This window comes from Lycium barbarum, chromosome 8 (genome assembly GCF_019175385.1).
Source record: "Lycium barbarum isolate Lr01 chromosome 8, ASM1917538v2, whole genome shotgun sequence".
Taxonomy (NCBI): Eukaryota; Viridiplantae; Streptophyta; class Magnoliopsida; order Solanales; family Solanaceae; genus Lycium; species Lycium barbarum.
Window position 1 is genome coordinate 124,549,229 of NC_083344.1, and position 17,847 is coordinate 124,567,075.

Here is a 17,847-nt window from a genome sequence, read left to right on the forward strand (position 1 = left end):
TAGTGTCTCCACAAATAACAAAAGCGAAGGTTGCCAATAATCTTTCTAAAGTGAGAGAACATAGTTTATAGTACCAGTGGCGGAGGCAGGATTTCAGTTCAGGGGGTTCAAAAAATAAAATAAGCACGCTTGTGTTGGCAAATGAGCGGGTCGGATCAGGAATAACTTAAATACATAAAGTATGCTTAACGAAGCACATAGCAATGGAAAGTCAAAAAGCAACTAACTTGCATGAGAGAACCTTAATAGTCCAATAATATATAAAATTTGGAATATAAGTAATACCTTGCAGACTTTTATCTAAATCACGCAGTAAGGCATACTTCCTCCGTAAATGGTTCGGAAGTGCTTCTATATCTGAGACAATGTCATCAATGTAGCAAATTGTTAGAAATCAAAGTAGAACTACACATAGGAACTAATTCCTATATAATAAATTAAGCATCACTCTTGCACAGACAATACTAAAAATCATGCTCGAAGCAAGAATAGTGTTGTCAAAGGCCTGCTTGAGGCGTACATAAACCTCGAAGCTGGGTGAAGGCACCTCCGCTCATGATGAAGAAAAATATCACAATAAAATCCCACAATATAGGTAATAAACTAAGCAAAAGCTAATAAAGTAAGAAGTTTCCATTAAGAAAGGCAACTTGAAGATGCCATATTACAAAAGTAAAAGCTTGGGAGCTTTTGAAGCAAAAACAAAGAAACTAAGTTAGACTACACAAGCAAGACCATGGAGTTCTACAATTGTACTCTACGAGGTTTCATATCTTGAAATGTCTTAATAATAGCATCATTAGAAACATTATCAAATACATCTTTTTCTAGATAAGGCACCAAACAACCGCTAAAAAAATCATCACTCATTTGACTCCGCAAGTCATTCTTGATAAACTTCATTGCTGAAAAAGCTCTTTCAACGGATGCAGTGGCAACCGGCAGAAGCAAAGCAAGTTTCACTAAGCGGAATACAAGAGGATAATTTGAATGCTTCTTTGTCTGAACTAATTTTTTTGAAAGATCACAAAGCCCTTTTAGATTGTAGAACTTTTCATCAACATCACGAACATCAATAATGTAACTTGCAAGTTGATTCTCAAGAGAACCCATATTGAATTCATTAAAGTCATCAGGATATAATTTAGCCATTTTCATTATTTTCCTGATATCAAAACTTGAAAACAAGTCAATTGGATTCAAACAAGAAATTCCATGAAGCAAATCAGTCGTCGCTTCGCCAAAACGATCTTTAAGTTCTTGAAGTTGCCAATCAATAATATTGCAAAATACCTCAACACGATAATGATGAGAGACTTTATTGTCACCAAGTCTCCTTCGTGATCTTAAAGAGCTAACATATGGCTCCTCAAAGTTAGGTACCAAAATTTCATGTTTGATACAAAACAAAGACACCCTAGCAATAAGAGAATCCCATTCTTCATCCCTATATGCTTGCAACCTTATTTTTGCTACTTCAACAAGTAACATGGCATTTGCCAAATCTTGCTCCTTTTTTTGTAAGCATTTATTAAGCTCATTTGTGATTGCTAAAACATCACTCATCAAATGCAACATGAACGCAACCTCATATGTTCGACAAGCTTCAAGATATCCCATTGCCTTGGCTCTTTCATCCAATAATCGTGCATCAAGAACAAGTGATTCAAGAACATTAAGAATAGAGCCAAACATAAGAATAAAATTGTTGAAAGATTTAAAATGAGATCCCCAACGCGTATCACAAGCTCTTGAAAGACCAAGTTCTTGATTCAAGCCACTACCGGTTGTAAGCTCACCCAAATCTAATGCCTCTTGAATTCTTTCTTTTTGAGAATCTCGAAATTCATCCATACGTTTAAAAGAAGATCCCAATACATTCAAAATATTTGAAACCAACACTACAAGTTTTCCCACTTGAATACATTTTTTCGAGACCGCAACAAGAGTTAGTTGAAGTTGATGAGCAAAACAATGAATGGAATGGGCTGATCTACTTTCTTGCCTAATCAACATTTTAAGGCCATTGATCTCACCTTGCATATTGCTTGCCCCATCGTAACATTGTCCACGCACATATGATAGACTTAAGGAATGTTGAGCAAGTAAATTAACAATTGCCCTCTTCAGAAATAAAACACCAGTATCTTGAACATGAACAATGTCAAGAAGCCGCTCCATCACAAATCCATTTCTATCAATATATCGTAAGACAATAGCCATTTGCTCCTTGCGTGACACATCAAAAGACTCATCAACTAGTAAAGAAAAGTAGTCACCATTTAATTCCTCAAGAATAGCTTTAATTGTTTCTATCTTACAAGCACTCACAATATCTTTTTGAATCATTGGAGAAGTCATTTGATCATTTTGAGGAGCATGTTCCAGTACATAATCACGAATATTATCACACTTTTTCGCATACCATGAGAGAATTTGAAGAAAATTACCCCTACTAAGTGATGATTTAGATTCATCATGACCTCGAAATGTCAATCCTTGAGTTATAAGAAGTCTTACTACATCAACGGAAGCACTTAAGCGGACCAAATACGCATGCTTAAATTGACTAAATTGCATCTCAAGTGCAAAATGAATAGACTGTTGTACCCGCAATAAATCTTGACATTTCTTTTTTGACTGGTTATGTGGGTTGTTTGGTAGACTAATATGTTTTCCAAGATTCTTTTTTTTCTGCCAACTCTTAAACCCAACAATTGAAAATATTTCACCCCCACCTTGATTGGTGTTGTAGCCTTTAAATAGATAACAATACAAACAATAGACTGCATCTTTACTAACACTATACTCCAACCAATCATGATATACATCATCAAACCATTCAGAATTAAAACGGCGCATTGATCCAGAAATATTCGTTTGAGGATACTCATGCTGAAGCAACCGAGGTTGACAAGGACCATTAATAAGGTATGCTCTTCTAATAACATCACGATGATTTGGATGATAGTCCAAGATTGGGGTTCTTTCACCCGGATCATAATTTAAAGTACTCAAATCAAATACTTGAGAAGAAGGTAATGGTACTTCTGAATGGTTGGCATTTGCTTCCTGGTTAGGTTGACTAGAAGAAGCTACACTTGATTTCGGTACTTTCGTAAAATAGTTCTTCACTGAACGTTGAGACTGAATCGTAAAAAATAAGAATTTTGTTAGAACTTAAAAGAAATAAACAATTCTGTAGACAATTTTACTCATTTAGTTCCTTCTTCCTAGAATAAATTGTTCTTCCAAAAATAAGTAATTGCATCTGAAAATTATATATTCATTTATATTAAAATTACAACTGAAAAATTGCATCTGAAAGTTGACTATCATATCTCCAAGATTCCATGGGTATAATCTAAAAAGCAAGAGAAAATTTTGCAACTGACCAATTCTCAGTCACTCCGGGCAAATTTGAAGCAATCGAGCTAAAATTTATAGCAAATATCCAAAATAACAACAACAACAACATACCCAGTATTTTATTCTGGCAATAAAGCAAATATAAATTTTAGAAAAGATAAAAAAAAATGGAGAAAGGAGGGATCTAAAAACTTACCGAAGAAGCCATGAACGGAGACCAGAGAGCAGTGGCGGAGGCAAACAAATCAGCAAAAAGAAACTGAGCAAAAAAAAAAAAAAAAAAAAGAAAGAAAGGTGTTAGGTGAGGTGACAGTGACGGAAGAGAAGAGAATGAAAACATTTGGTTTGTTCAATATTTGACTTATTTAGGGATTTGAATCCAATTAATCCAATTAGATTTGTCCCCTACAAAACTATGTCGTTTTGTCCATTTATTTTAAGTAAATATAACGTTACTAAACTACGTCGTTTTGTTTAATGAAACAGCTGAAATAAAATGTTCAGGAAAATATTGCAAGCGGGGCTGCTGGGGTTCGAACCCCCGTGTAACGGGCAACTCTGAACCCCCTGCGCCACTGAGCTGCGCTTTTCGTTTGTTTTGAGGGGGTTCAATATTAAATATATACACATAAAATAAAAATTTGGCCTTATATAAACAGTGTAATTTTTCGACTGAGGGGGTTCGGATGAACACCCTGGGATATACGTAGATCCGCCCCTGTATAGTACAATCAGCTGCATTACATCGACATAGCCGATACAGATTTCCACTACGTGAATACGACTTCTCGATTACTAAAAGTTTGCAAAGCATGGGGAAGAGGAGGAAATTAGTGACCATAATCGTTTACAGTTTGAATAGAAGAAAATAATTTTGTAATTTTTTTATGACATTTTCATATCTCTTGTGTGTAAACACATTGATCTCTTGTAAAGGAATAAACAACTAAAAATAAACTTATAAAGGAAAAAGTATCAAAGTACCCCTCACCTATTTGAAATAGAACAAATTTTCACTCTGTTATGTTTTTAGCTAGAAAACATCCTCTAATCAACTCAAAAATACTCTTCATATTAGCGGTTGCTCCAAAACAAAGAAAAATACACTTTTGCCCTTGAACTATTTAAAATGGGTTACAAAAATAAATGACCGGCAGAAAAAGGAGCGATCATGTTCCCTCGATGATTAGTGTATCTAGATTTGTAATAGTGTGGCTAATGTTTAAATGCAGGCCATGAAACGAAATTGTAATTTTCTATCATAAGAAAGAACAAAGAGAAGAACTTTGGCGCACCGCAGGATCCGCGCGGGAGTCCGCAACTTTTTTAACCCAAAAAGTATTAAAAGACACCAAATATCCCACTTAAAAAAAAGTAACCAACTACCTTTTGCGCACTAAATTAGTGCGTAATAGGATCAAACTGCAAATTTACAGTTAAGTTCTATTGCGCAATTAGTGCGCAATAGAGGTTTTATTTATTTATTTATTTTTATTTTTTTGTATAATTTTAAATTTTTCAAATTCACATTTTTTCCATACTTTGACAAAAAATTAGTCATGTTTCAAATCTCCGAAATATCAATATTTTATATAGAACTTAATATCTTTTTTTTGCGGACAACAATCTCGGCTCATTACATCAAGTATACCTAAACGTTTGGATCGTTTTAGGGGTTGTAAAGTGCCCCGAAGTAAGTTTTGTTTGATTGAATCTTGTTATCTTTAGGTTTAAGTGTTTTATTTTATAAGGTTTTGATTTAAGTGTTTTATTATTTAGTCAAGGCATTAATTTATTTCGAATGTACAAATAAAAATATTATATTAAAAAATAATTCATCGAATATGAGAGATTCAAAATAATTTAAAAATACAATAACAAAATAATACCAAAATATTTAAAATAATACGTTAAGTACGAGAGGCCTCGTAGGCTACACCTTATCATGTCCCTTCACCAAGGTTCGATCCCTAGTGGTTGAGGTAAAAAAATAGTCAAATAGCTAGATCACCAAGCCAAGTTGGCATTTAAGCAATATGTGGACACTATTTATGTTTTATAGTGTTCACTAATGCTATTTATCTTGTTTTCTCAAATTGAATTTCCAACATTGAAATTGACATTCAAAACTTCATCACCACGGGATTTCCATGAAAATTATGCACCAATGGAAAATTCAAATTGAATGAGATAATGAGCGTTTTTTGGAAATTGGCCTGGCCAAACCGCCTTGCGGCCGTTTACCCGCTGGATCTCGAAAAAATACCCAAAATAAAAAAAATAAAAATCGCGTCAAACGGACAACTGAGCACAAAGTTATGTCCGTTTAAAGTTTCATCAATTTACAACTAGTTTTTCTCCCTCTACTCCGTAAAATAAAATTGCCTTGACCGAAAAAAAGTTAAAACTTAATAAAGCAAAACACTTAAACCTAACGATAACAAGTCACCAAACAAAACTTACTTCGTGGCACTTTACAACCCCTAAAACGACGATCTAAACGTTTATAAATACTTGATGTAATGAGCCGACATTGTTGTCCGCAAAAAAAGACATCAAGTTCTATGTGAAATATTGATATTTCCGAGTTTTGAAACATGACTAATCTTTGATCTAAGTATGGAAAAAACGTGAATTTGAGAGCTTTAAAATTGTAAGAAAAAAAAAAAACTATATTAGTGCGCAATCGGGCCAAAATATAAATTTATACTTTGGTCCTATTGCGCACTAATTTAGTGCGCAAAAGGCAGTTTGATTACTTTTTTTAGTGGGGTATTTTGGTGCCTGGACACACTTTTTGGGTTTAAAAAGTTTGCGGGCTCTTCGCGCGGCTGACTGTAGTTGGTTCACATAGCCTGGGTGGGTTATTTGCACTTCTATCCTTATTTTGGGCCAAATCTTTATATTTTTTTGCCTTTCAAAATCAAATTTACGCCTTTAGGGGTATAGACATATATCATACTACTCTCTCCTTCTCAATTTAAATATCTTAATTTAATCGGACACAAAATTTAAAGAATAAATAGAAATTTTTAAATTTTATGATTATAAATTAAAAATATGTATAATATATTAAATTATTCTTTTATTCAACTTATTAAATATATAATGAGACACGTTTGTGGAACAAACCAATAAAAAAAAAAGAAGTTAAATTGGGATGGAGGAAATATTCACAAATTATGCTGCCAGCGCTGTTAAAATACTAGGCATACGCACAAATTAGAGCAGCTCGTTTAAAGGACAAAAATTGAAGAGCAGTCCATTTGAAGGACAAACCGTGCAGCCAGGGGTTTAAGCAAAGTGCAGGGTTTTGACTTTGCTGAGGAAGAAAGAGAGAGAGAGATGGCAGTAGCAAGGGGACGTAACGGTGGGGAAGAGGAAGAAGAAGGAGATGGTGCTATTTTTGAGTTGGATGATCCCAATTCCGTTCCACCTCACCTCCTTAACCTTTTTGACGCCGCCGAGAATGGAAATCTCCACGCCTTACGCCATGCCCTTGGTAATTCTTCTCTTTTCATCTATTTCTGTATATTTATTGTTTGTTGATTTCCACTCTTGAGTCTTTTCCTCTACTTTCTTGTCCTTCCATTTATGTTATTATTATTATTATTTCCACTGCTCCTTTTTCCTATTTGACCTGCTTTGTTATGAGCCGAGGGTCTATCAGAAAAAGCCTCACTATCTCCCAAGATAGGGGTAACGTCTGGGTACTTTTTCAATGGGTTTTAAAGCTGGGTTCTTTTTCTTTTGGGGGTTTTTTGTGGTGTGATGTTTGGCCCAATGTATATTGGTGCTAGTGATTAGTGAAGGGGTTAAAAGAAGAAGAATAAGTACATTTAGCTTCTCCTGTTTTTTATTCTGTTCTCAACTGTATGTCCCAATTTACAGAAATCTATCTATCTACTTGTTTGTTGATTTATACTTTATTGCCTGTTGAGTCTTTCAAAAATTAAAGCTGGGTTCTTTTTTGGGGGTGGGTTTTGTGGGATGAGTTTATTTTTGTGGCCAATGTATATCGGTGCTAGTAATTCTTGAAAGGGCCTTTTTCTTTTGGGATTGTGATTTGGTGATTTTGATTTATGTAGACAAGGAAAATTCCTAAACCGGTTGCATTTGTCATTTTTATTTTCTTGAGTTTGAACCTAGCCTAGAGTGGGTGCTGGAGAGGAGAAGTGGAGGTGAACTAATTTACTGTTCTGATCATGAGTTTGATAAAGATGATTTTTTTGGGGAGTGGGGCTGTTGAAGATGAATCCTTTTTTATTTTGGGATAATTGTTAGGAGTTTGAAGGTGGTGGGAAGATAGTGATTCAGGAGCTATTTGGATGAGTTGTTTAATGGGGGTTAATGGTTTGAAAGACGAAAACTTTATGTCGAGAGTAAATTGGTGGCCTGTAGTCTTGATCTAATTATAATTTAGTTAAGTTTATTCTGACTAAATGTCTAGACATTCAAAAAAAAAAAAAAAAAAAAAAAGGAATGTACCAAAAGATACTTTATCACCTTGTTATCAAAGATTCATGGGAACAATGTTGGTCTGTTGAACTCTACTTTGTTACAATCTCGAGGATAATGGAAGGAGTAGGAATGAAATTTAGCTGGACTACTAAGAAGCCAATGCCTACATAATGATATCATTGATGTGTGTGTGTGTGTGTGTGTGTGTGTGAGAGAGAGAGAGAGAGAGAGAGAGTGTTCTGGAGTTGCTTGCCCTGAACTCCTACTTCATACTCTCATTTGACTGCTGATCTATAGGTTTCAAAACTTGCAACAACGTTGATATCTGAAATAATATTCTTACTTGCTCTTCTCATCATTCTATACAACTACTCAGTCTAGTACATAGTGACTTTGGCAGGCCTGCAATGAGCATTATGTTGCCTCTCTCAAGAGAACTAACTCGTCATTTGGACAATATTTTAGTTGGAAGTTGATTTTTTTTTTTTTTGCAAGTTGAATAACCTGTTCAATATAGCTTGTTTTCCATTTTTGCATCAATTCATGTGTTTCTACCTGTTGGACTGGTGCAGATAATTTGACTGGAAGCATTGATCAACCTCTTGAAGATGGGGACACTGCTCTTCATCTCACATGTTTGTATGGCCATCTGTCCTGCGTGCAGGTTGGTGCACTTGCCATACTTAATTGGAAAAAGTTTCTGTAGCTAACTGTATTGATCTTTTGATCTCTTAATGATTTTATAACCAAAAGGATAATAAACATCTTTACTTTTAATTTTCCATCCAGCTATTGTTAGAGAGAGGAGCTTCTTTGGAGGCTAAGGATGAAGATGGAGCAATCCCGTTGCATGATGCTTGTGCTGGAGGTGTGTCATTCACTTCCAAGTTTATAGTGATATTTCATTGTCATAGCTATCCTTTACTGTCATAATTTTTAAGTATATCAATTAGGGATGTCAAATGGACGGGTTGGGCTGGATTTGGGCGCGTCAAAATGGGATGAGTTAATAAATGGGCGGGTCAAAGTTACTTGGGCTGAGCTAATAAATGTGTGGGTCCATGACCAGCTCAAACTTGCACGGGTTGGGCAGGTCATGTTTTCAAGGGCTAATTTGCCACGTCCAGTCATAGCTATCCTTTACTGTCATATTTTTTGGAGTATATGAATTCATATCCATAAAAAAGTGGTTTAACCATTAACAGGATACACGGAGATATCCCAACTGCTGATCAATAGTGCCCCTGACCCTGAATGTGTGAAGAGGATGTTGGATTCTGTTGATGTAGAAGGTGATACGGTGAGGATTTCTATTAAAATTTTATTTTTTATTTTAGTTTTCTGGACTGTTAGGGAACCAGCTCTTCTGTAATCAGAACTTCTGTTCAAGCTGAGTTTACTCCTTGCAGCATCTTTTTGCTAATTGTGTTTGGTTGAATTTGAAATAGCCTCTCCATCATGCTGCCAGAGGTGAACATGTAAATGTCGTTAGATTATTGCTAGCTTCAGGGGCTTGTCCTACTAGGACCAATATATATGGAAAGGTTAGTAGCTGATGCAACATTTCTTCTTTGATTTAACATGTGTAGTTAAGAGGTTTTTGATGTCTGATCATTTCAACGCAACGTGTGATTATTGCAGACCCCCGGTGAGCTTGCTGCACCAGACACTGAAGCTCGAAGAATCTTAGAAGAAGCTTCAAGTGCTGTTCCTAGTCATTAGGCCCTTCATGCCGAGAGTTTGACTTGGAAGCTTGGTTATCACTTATCAGTACTATAGTTTTGCGTTATTTTATGAGTAGAAGTTTTGATCAAAATTTCCCCTTGGAAAGATAGGAAATTATGTAACTAGGGGACGACTATGCCAGTGAATTACAGTTCTGACAAAAGCTTTTTCTGTCAAACAGTTAACAATTATTTGTCCAGTTGAATGTTAGAATTAAGTTCACTCAAATCTTTGGTACAAGAGCTTCTGCTCGGATGATTTAAAGGAGATTGTGAAAATATGGAATATTTAGAGGAATTCACTTTGATTTCTATGTACTGTTACGCATAATTAAGTAACTGAAGTGTGTTTCTTGTTGATTGTTTTCCATGTTCTTATTTTTGTTCCCTTTGGGTCCACTTTCTCTCTCTGTATCGCTTTCTTACATGGAGCATGTTTGGATGGGCTTATGCTTGTAAGCTGCAAACAGTTTATAAGCTAAAAAAAATAAGTTGGGATAGTATAACTTTTTTTTTTTTGGCTTATAAGCTGTTTTCAGCTTATAAGCTGCTTTAGATAAGCTAAGTCAAATGGGCTCAATTATTTTTTTGAGCTTATTTTAAGCACAAAATGACTTTAAGCTGGCCAGCCAAACACTCAAAAAAGCTGAAATCAGCTTATAAGCAACTTGTAAGCCAATCCAAACGGGCTCATGGTTATTAGAATACAAGGAAAAAAAGCATTTGGAAACAAAAGAATAATAGGTTGCTTGTTCATTAGAATTGAAAGTGTTGTATCTTCTTTTTTGCAGTCAACAAGGCTTTTGATTGCTTCAATAACCTTCCGTCCTGTGTTTTCATTTATTTTCTGCTTTTGTTGTTAATCGCTTCATCATTCGTGGCTAGTTATTCTATTTAATCATTTATATTTCCCTAGTCGTATTGCTTATCTCAAAAAAAAAAAAAAAAAAAAAAAACCCTTCTCTAGTCGTATTAGTATATGGATTAACATCAAAAGAAGGGAGTGAAGATATTAATCTACCAAACAAACTCGTTGTTTTAGGGTCACTTGCTTTGGAACAAGCAGTTGGAGGTTCCAAAAGACGATACATCTTCTTGTTGAATGAATAGTTGATTTAGATTAACATTCATATGTTGTTTGGCGTTTGCCATAAAAAAAGATGTTTGTTATGAAACCTTGAAATCTTGGGCCAAGAAAAAAGTGTATATGAGAACTTAAGTTCTAACAAATTTCTTCTTCCGTCTAAAAAATATGGTTTATCATTGCTTTCCAAGAGTCTTCGGAATTTTTAAAATAATTTCCTATTTTTTTCTAAAATTAAGTAAATTTAGGCTTGGACACATTTGAAAAATGAAAAGGAATTACTATAATTTTGGAAAATAGGATGTAACCCAAAAAAGAATACTAAGAAAACAGGCACTACTTATATGTTATTTGAAAATGAAGCCAAATTATTTATTAAAATAAGAAGAACTAATTGTATAAGTGACAAGCCACCTTCGTCGTAATTACCTCTTTACAATGGCTATACAACGTAAATATTCCAATAATAAACGGCCGGCCCATTTACTTATCAACCAAAGTGGGCCGTAAACTAGAAAACAGTACTGTCTGTTCTATTCTAACCGAAAGTCCCAACCAGCTAGTTCTCCCACATCGCCTACATAAAGAAACTTTGCAGGGTTTATATTGCAAAACAGTAACAATCATGTTCGTCCCTTCGGGGACATCCGATAAAATTGGAACGATACAGAGAAGATTAGCATGGCCCCTGCGCAAGGATGACACGCACAAATCGAGAAATGGTCCAAATTTTTTTCTCCAATTTTCCGCCATTTTTATTATTTCTTGTGTAGTGTATTGAAGTAATTACTGTTGGTACAGTGGTTCATAAATGCAAAATTTTGGTCTTTCTTAGATGTCAAATATTTTCTGTAATTGGGGTTATTATTTCTTGTGTAGTTTTTATTGAAGTAATTACTGTTGGTGTGAGAATTTGGATTTAGATTAGTTCATAATTGCAAAAAAATTGTCTTTCTTAGATGTCAAATATTTTTCTGTAATTGGGTGCATGAGTTACTAAATAGTTTTGCTGTATAAACCCTACAACCTTAATGTTAGTGTATTTTTCTATTGTTTGATTTTGATATTCTCTGTGAATGTTTATGTTGAAAGCTAGCTGCTTTTGAAATTAATTTGTGTGTTGTGTAGTTTTCAGAGTGAAGTGTGAATATTCTATTAAAGTAATTTTTGGTGTGCAATTTTCGACCTACATATATCTTGTGATTTTGCTGCTATACTTTTGTATCTTCTTCGAATTCCTTTCCTGTTCTTTTCATCTCTTTTTCTTTCTTTGAGCTGAGGGTCTTTCGAAACAGCCTCTTTACATGCTACCCTCCCACACCTCATTTGTGCGATTACACTGGATATGTTGTTGTATTAGTTCCTAATTGCAAAAAAGTTGTCTTCCCTAGATTTCAAATATTTTCTGTAATCGGGTGAATGAGTTGCGAAATATTGGAGTAATATTCAAACAAAAGAAAGATGTAACTTCTTTGAAGATTTGTGTTATTTGGTGTTGGAAATTAAACTAATTTTTCTTGATGACCTAGATTTAGGCAAATTACTTGGAAATAAAAATGAGGAAGAGAATGTCCAAGCAAAGGCTTGGACACTTAACTTTGCCTTGATCTACCTATGTCCAATGGTAGCACATGGTATGAATAAGTTTGGTTTTCAAAAATCTCGAAAATTCACTAAAAGTTTAATTCACCATACCCGTATGTAGTTATTGTAGTCAGACACGAGTAGTAGCTAGCGTATTGGGAGACAATCGCCAGGCAAAACAGTTTTCTGCTCAGATGTTGATCTTGTCTGACTTGTTATCTTTACTTCTGATGATATAGTGGCCTTTTTCGTCTTGTTCAATCTTTAGCAAAAATTGGCTTTAATTCAACATATAGCTCTGGATATTTTAGTCCATCAGCTGGTGTACCTGGGGTCTAAAATGATACATATATTACAGTCGCAGAGTCTCGTGCTACCAAAATAGTCATGTGGAGTAAGAGGGGTATGAGTAAATATCTATTTATGGCTTTGCAGCCATGTTTAACGAGAAGTTCATTTTCATCTATTCTATGCACTTTTGCCAGGACCTTAATGATCTGCTAAGGCGACGCAGAGCCTTATGAATTTATTAGAACCATAGCAGCTTGTTGCTCTGGTGCCTTACAAAAATGGAACGGTGATTAAGATAGTGCTGTTCAGACCACCATGTCCCTGAGCTGAGCTGACTTATGGGGATCGCTATTTTATTTGATCAAGATATCTGTATTCCTCCCTTTTTTAAAATTTTTATTTAAATTTTAGCATTTGTGCCAAGTTGAATAAGACCTTATTTACAAGTGCTAGTTGCAAACAGAAATTCCATCTGAACTACTTGTGGAACTTACATTGATAAATTTTGGCTGACTCTGCTCAATTTTACAATACTTGAGCTTTACTGGTTAGCTCAGTTGTTTCTTTTCTGCGGAACTGATATACTAGTTATAATGGCATGGATGATATATCTTGATTATCTTTAAAAGAACTGAAACTGAACGACTGTCAATGGATCAAGGTATATGCAGAGATCCTAGATCTTCTGTGTACAATGTTTAACTCTCAGATTAGGGTAAAATTTGGCATGACTGGTAACTTCTAGTTTCACCGCTTTTACTGTAGGAGTAATCACTTTTTGCTATTTTAACAAAATTTACTAAAAGAGTTATCACTTGAATTGGTTCTGTGATTCAGTGCATGAACTAAATCTTTTTGAGGTCCTTCTCTTTTAGGTTTTCAGTTCTTCTTGGGTTAGGCTTGGCATTCATCAGATACAATTGCTAGAGGAACTTGTTCTTCTGCCCGTGGCTTTACTCAAATAATTCAATTCAAGCTTGTGGAGGAGTCGGAACCTGCTAGCAAAATTATGTTTGTGATGTGAACTATAACTTCCCGAGTTTTGAACCTGACTGGTGGAGCTTCTTTCGTTCGAGGAGCTTCGTGTGATCAGTCACAGACTACAGTCTAATTGGAAGCTGGAATTTCTCACATTGTATCTCGGTTTTGCTAGCCGTCACGTTGGTTTATAACGTGTGCAGTGGCCAACAACATTTTTCTGTTGTTTGTAAGCCTCTAATCTTTGTTTGTAACAGTTATCGTCATGACTTGTGAAACAGTGCCTTTGCGTTAGCTTTCTAGAGCGATTTGCTTTTAAAATATCGTGTAAAGCTTTTCATTTTACTTTGTTAAAGCTTGTAAATAGGTTCATGAGATTTGCTCATTCTGTAAATTCTTATTTTTTGGCAATAAACAATGTTGTAAATTTTCTTCTCATTACAATATGATACTTTTCAAGTCATTTAAACACTCGTGGTTGACCATTTATGTTGGAAGCCCTTGTTGTCTCAATAGGGATCTGTTTTTTTTTCCTGACGATTCTGATCGGGCTAGCTTGCGCGCATTTTGATTTTTTCATAGCATATCTGCTGCTACCTTTGGGTGACTCTGCCCACCAAGAATTACGTAGATGAGAAAAAAATTACCTGGTATTTTTCTATATCTGTTGAGATTTGAAACTTGATCTTCAAGATTTACATTCACTTTATTAATCACTAGGTCACACTTGATGGGACAATGTAAACGTACTTTTGAGATGGGAAAATTAAGGTTGGTGGCCAGTTGCAGCTGGCAATTCTTACTGTGATTAAATTGAATTTGGTTGCCCTTTAAGATTAATGTTAGGCCTAGTACCAAACATGGAACATGGCAGTATTTAATGAAGAATTAAATGCCTTTGATCATGGAGCATGGCAGTATTTAATGAAGAAATAAATGCCTTTGTTACTTTCGGAATCTTATCTTTCTGTAACTTCATTCAATGAACTGACAAATGCCCCAGTGGTCCAGGACAACAAAATGAAAAAAAAATTAAATTATAATGTAAAGATGATAAAGACCAGATTCCATCCCTGTAAAGACTTTATATTTACCTTCTTCATTGAAATCTGTTGTCAGAGAAAACTCATATTTTTAGTACTGCTGCAGTTTATCATCTGTTTTTTTTATTTTTATCCAGAACAAGGAAAGAACCCATATACTAACATATTAGTAAGTATATTCTTTTCTTTTTTCTCCAATTAGAATTCAGTTTTCCTATTATTTTCTTCCTGCTGCTTAGTTAATCCAATCATGAGATTTTGCAATAAGAACTTGGAAGAAAAGATAGCAAAGAGAGAGGGAAACTCACCCTATAGTGATTGGATAGAGAAAATAATATAATACTCCCTCTGTTTCAATTAATATAAACTCATTTGACTGGACACGATATTTAAGAAAGAGAGAAGATTTTTAAAATTTATTGTTCAAAATAAGCTTTGAAAATTTGTGTGGCTGTAAATCATTCATAAAGTGAATTTGTTTCCAAATTAGGAAAGAGATCATTTATTTTAACACAAATTAAAAAAGAAATAGGTTCAAACAAATTGAAACCGACATTATATGTTTGCAAGTCTCTTTTGTTAGTGAGTACACTGTATTTCTTCCCCTCCCTATCCAACCATAGTAGTTTGAATAGTCTATCCCTTCACTTTCAATAAAAGAAACAAATGAAAAAGGAGAAAAGAAATAAAATAAGCACTGTATATGCATGCAGGTAGCAATTTTAAACAACAATTTTCTGCATGACATGACCTGCGTATGTTGACTTTCATTGTTAAGCTTTCACATCATCCACCAAGATAAGCATATGTTGAAAGTCAGGCTTTGGCATCTCCCCGTCACTTTATACCTATCTTACCTTTAGCTTTGGCCTTTTTCTCTAAAAAGAATTAATATTTTTATATTATATGATGGAAGTTTTAGCCTTTTAACCCGAGTTCAGAACACTACCAAAGGAAGGTTGAGTGGTTTTCGAGTTTCAACAAACACTCAAGACAGAGTGGCCGTACTGTCACGATCCACTGAAATTTAGTCTTTTGTCGCTCTGATTCGTGAAATATAAAAGAAAAACACTCAAGAAAGCTACTGATAAGCTGAAGAGCAAATTTGTATCACTCAATGGCTGCTCAAAATTCTCAGCTTCACTTTGTTCTTGTACCCTTAATGTCCCCCGGCCATCTAATCCCTATGGTGGACTTTGCTAAATTATTAGCACAACATGGTGTAATTGTTTCTATAATTTCTACACCCCTTAACACTATGAGATTCAAATCAAGTATTGATCACTCTGTCAAATCAGGCCTCCAGATCAGAGTACTTGAACTCGAATTTCCAGCAGAACAAGCTGGGCTGCCCGAGGGATGTGAAAATATGGATTCACTACCTTCACGCGATTCGATCAAGGATTTCTTTGTAGCTGCTAGTATGTTACAAAATCCATTTGAAGAATTGTTCAGTGATCTTAAACCTAGTCCTAGCTGCATAATATCTGGGAAAAACATGGCGTGGACCGTCGATAGTGCGCGTAAGTTTAGAGTTCCTAGGATTTTCTTTGATGGTATGGGCTGTTTTTCTTCTACATGTACTCAGAAATTGCAAAGTTCCAAAGTTCATGAGAATTTGTCAAAGTTTGAGTCTTTTGTAGTACCAGGTTTGCTTCATAGAATAGAGTTGACTAAAGCACAGTTGCCTGAAAATCTGAATCCAGGCTCACCAGACTTAGTCGATGTTCGCAACAAAATGGTTGCTGCTGAATCCATTTCAGATGGGATTATTGTCAACACATTTGAGGAATTGGAACTTGAATATGTTAAAGAGTTTAAGAAGATCAAAGGTGGAAAAGTATGGTGCATTGGCCCTGTCTCAGCTTGCAACAAATCGGAATCCGAAAAGGCTACAAGAGGAAAAAATGTGTCATTGGAAGAGAATAAATGCCTCACGTGGCTAGATTTGCAAGAACCAAACTCTGTGGTTTATGCAAGTCTTGGTAGCATATGTGGCCTAACATGTTCACAACTTGTGGAACTTGGATTAGGTTTAGAAGCATCAAATAGGTCATTCATATGGGTAATGAGAGGAGGGGAAAAATCAAAAGAGTTAGAAAAATGGATTGAAGAAGAAAGATTTGAAGAGAGGATTAAAGGTAGAGGCTTTTTAATAAAAGGCTGGTCACCTCAAATACTTGTGTTATCTCATCCTTCTGTTGGCGCTTTCTTAACACATTGTGGATGGAATTCGACTCTAGAAGGGTGCTGCTCTGGCTTGCCTGTAATTACTTGTCCATTGTTTGCTGAGCAGTTTATAAATGAGAAATTGATCACACAAGTATTAGGCACTGGTGTTAGTGTGGGAGTCAAGGCTGCTGTTACATGGGGAATGGAGGAAAAATCGGGAATAGTGATGAAGCGCGAAGATGTGAAGAACGCGATTGAGAAGATCTTCGATAAAGGTGTAGAAGGAGAAGATCGACGTAGAAAGGCAAAAGAGATCACGAAAATGGCGAAGAAGGCATTAGAGGAAGGTGGCTCATCTTACATAAACATAGAGGCTTTGATTCAAGATATTATGCAACAAAGTTTGAGCAGTGTTGAGGCACGTTCTTGATACTGTAGTTCTTATGAAAAGTAAACTCTTTTTTCAGAATATATAGTCATGAAACTCTTTCCACTGAATTGTGATTTGTGTCATTTAGGAATACAATTTAGCTGCTGTGTTTTTATGTCTCAAATTTATTTCAGTAATGATCTGTTCTAGTGTTGAAACTTTGAGCTGATTTTATAGGAAAAGGTTTATTATTATTGTTTAACTACTCATCCTCCAGCCAATGTATGTTCCCCCTGTTTTTCCTTCTTTCACTAGTTCTATCTTCTGTTCTTGTGATTCCTGGACATGCAGTTATAAGTAGTAACTGAACTGGAAAATAACACACACACACACAGAAACTACCGTCAAATCTCAGGAACCGCAATATAGAAAAATGCACCTGATACAAAAAATAAATAAAAAGTAGCAGAAATTGCACTTTCAAAAGCTATAACAGACTCTAGAAATGGAGCAAAAATAATAGAACTGCACCTCAAATGTATGTTCATGCTATTAAAGAAATAAATTCTCACAGCTCTCTTTAAATCAACAAACAAAGTTTGTTAACTATAAATATTTGACTCTGTGACCAAAAGCGCTGACTTATGACAAACTTAAGAGATTAAAATCAATTAGGAGTATATTTAAGGGTTCATTTTGAACCTACCCCAAATATAACCGATTGTTTCTGTCATTTTATCAAAATTTTACTATTATCAAAGAAAAGAGCAG

At 35.1% G+C, this 17,847-nt stretch overlaps 3 protein-coding genes, 1 long non-coding RNA gene and 1 other non-coding gene across 6 annotated transcripts; 4 read left to right on the top strand and 1 right to left on the bottom strand.

Moving 5' to 3' along the window:
* Positions 1-744: 744 nt before the first annotated feature.
* On the bottom strand, positions 745-3,884 carry LOC132608291 (uncharacterized). Its single transcript, XM_060322336.1, has 2 exons — positions 3,566-3,884; positions 745-3,147 (listed from the first exon to the last, which is right to left on the bottom strand). The coding sequence occupies exons 1-2, from the start codon at positions 3,707-3,709 to the stop codon at positions 745-747; spliced, it is 2,547 nt and encodes an 848-aa protein (XP_060178319.1). The 5' UTR covers positions 3,710-3,884.
* A 2,692-nt stretch (positions 3,885-6,576) lies between these two features.
* Positions 6,577-9,912, top strand: LOC132607138 (uncharacterized). The gene is made up of 6 exons (XM_060320976.1): positions 6,577-6,871; positions 8,403-8,494; positions 8,620-8,698; positions 9,036-9,130; positions 9,279-9,374; positions 9,472-9,912. The coding sequence occupies exons 1-6, from the start codon at positions 6,715-6,717 to the stop codon at positions 9,550-9,552; spliced, it is 600 nt and encodes a 199-aa protein (XP_060176959.1). The 5' UTR covers positions 6,577-6,714; the 3' UTR covers positions 9,553-9,912.
* Positions 9,913-11,156: 1,244 nt separating this feature from the next.
* Positions 11,157-13,960, top strand: LOC132607136 (uncharacterized). Of its 2 annotated transcripts, none has more exons than XR_009570206.1 (2): positions 11,157-11,360; positions 12,581-13,960. It is a non-coding gene; the product is annotated as an uncharacterized LOC132607136 (long non-coding RNA). The 2 variants fall into 2 exon arrangements; XR_009570205.1 differs by having other exon boundaries at positions 13,389-13,960.
* On the top strand, positions 11,270-11,372 carry LOC132608396 (U6 spliceosomal RNA). The gene has a single exon (XR_009570322.1). It is a non-coding gene; the product is annotated as a U6 spliceosomal RNA (small nuclear RNA).
* Positions 13,961-14,698: 738 nt separating the features above from the next.
* Positions 14,699-17,341, top strand: LOC132607137 (UDP-glycosyltransferase 73C3-like). The gene has a single exon (XM_060320975.1). It carries the CDS (start codon positions 15,652-15,654, stop codon positions 17,134-17,136), a length of 1,485 nt encoding a protein of 494 aa, XP_060176958.1. The 5' UTR covers positions 14,699-15,651; the 3' UTR covers positions 17,137-17,341.
* The last annotated feature ends 506 nt before the right edge of the window (positions 17,342-17,847 follow it).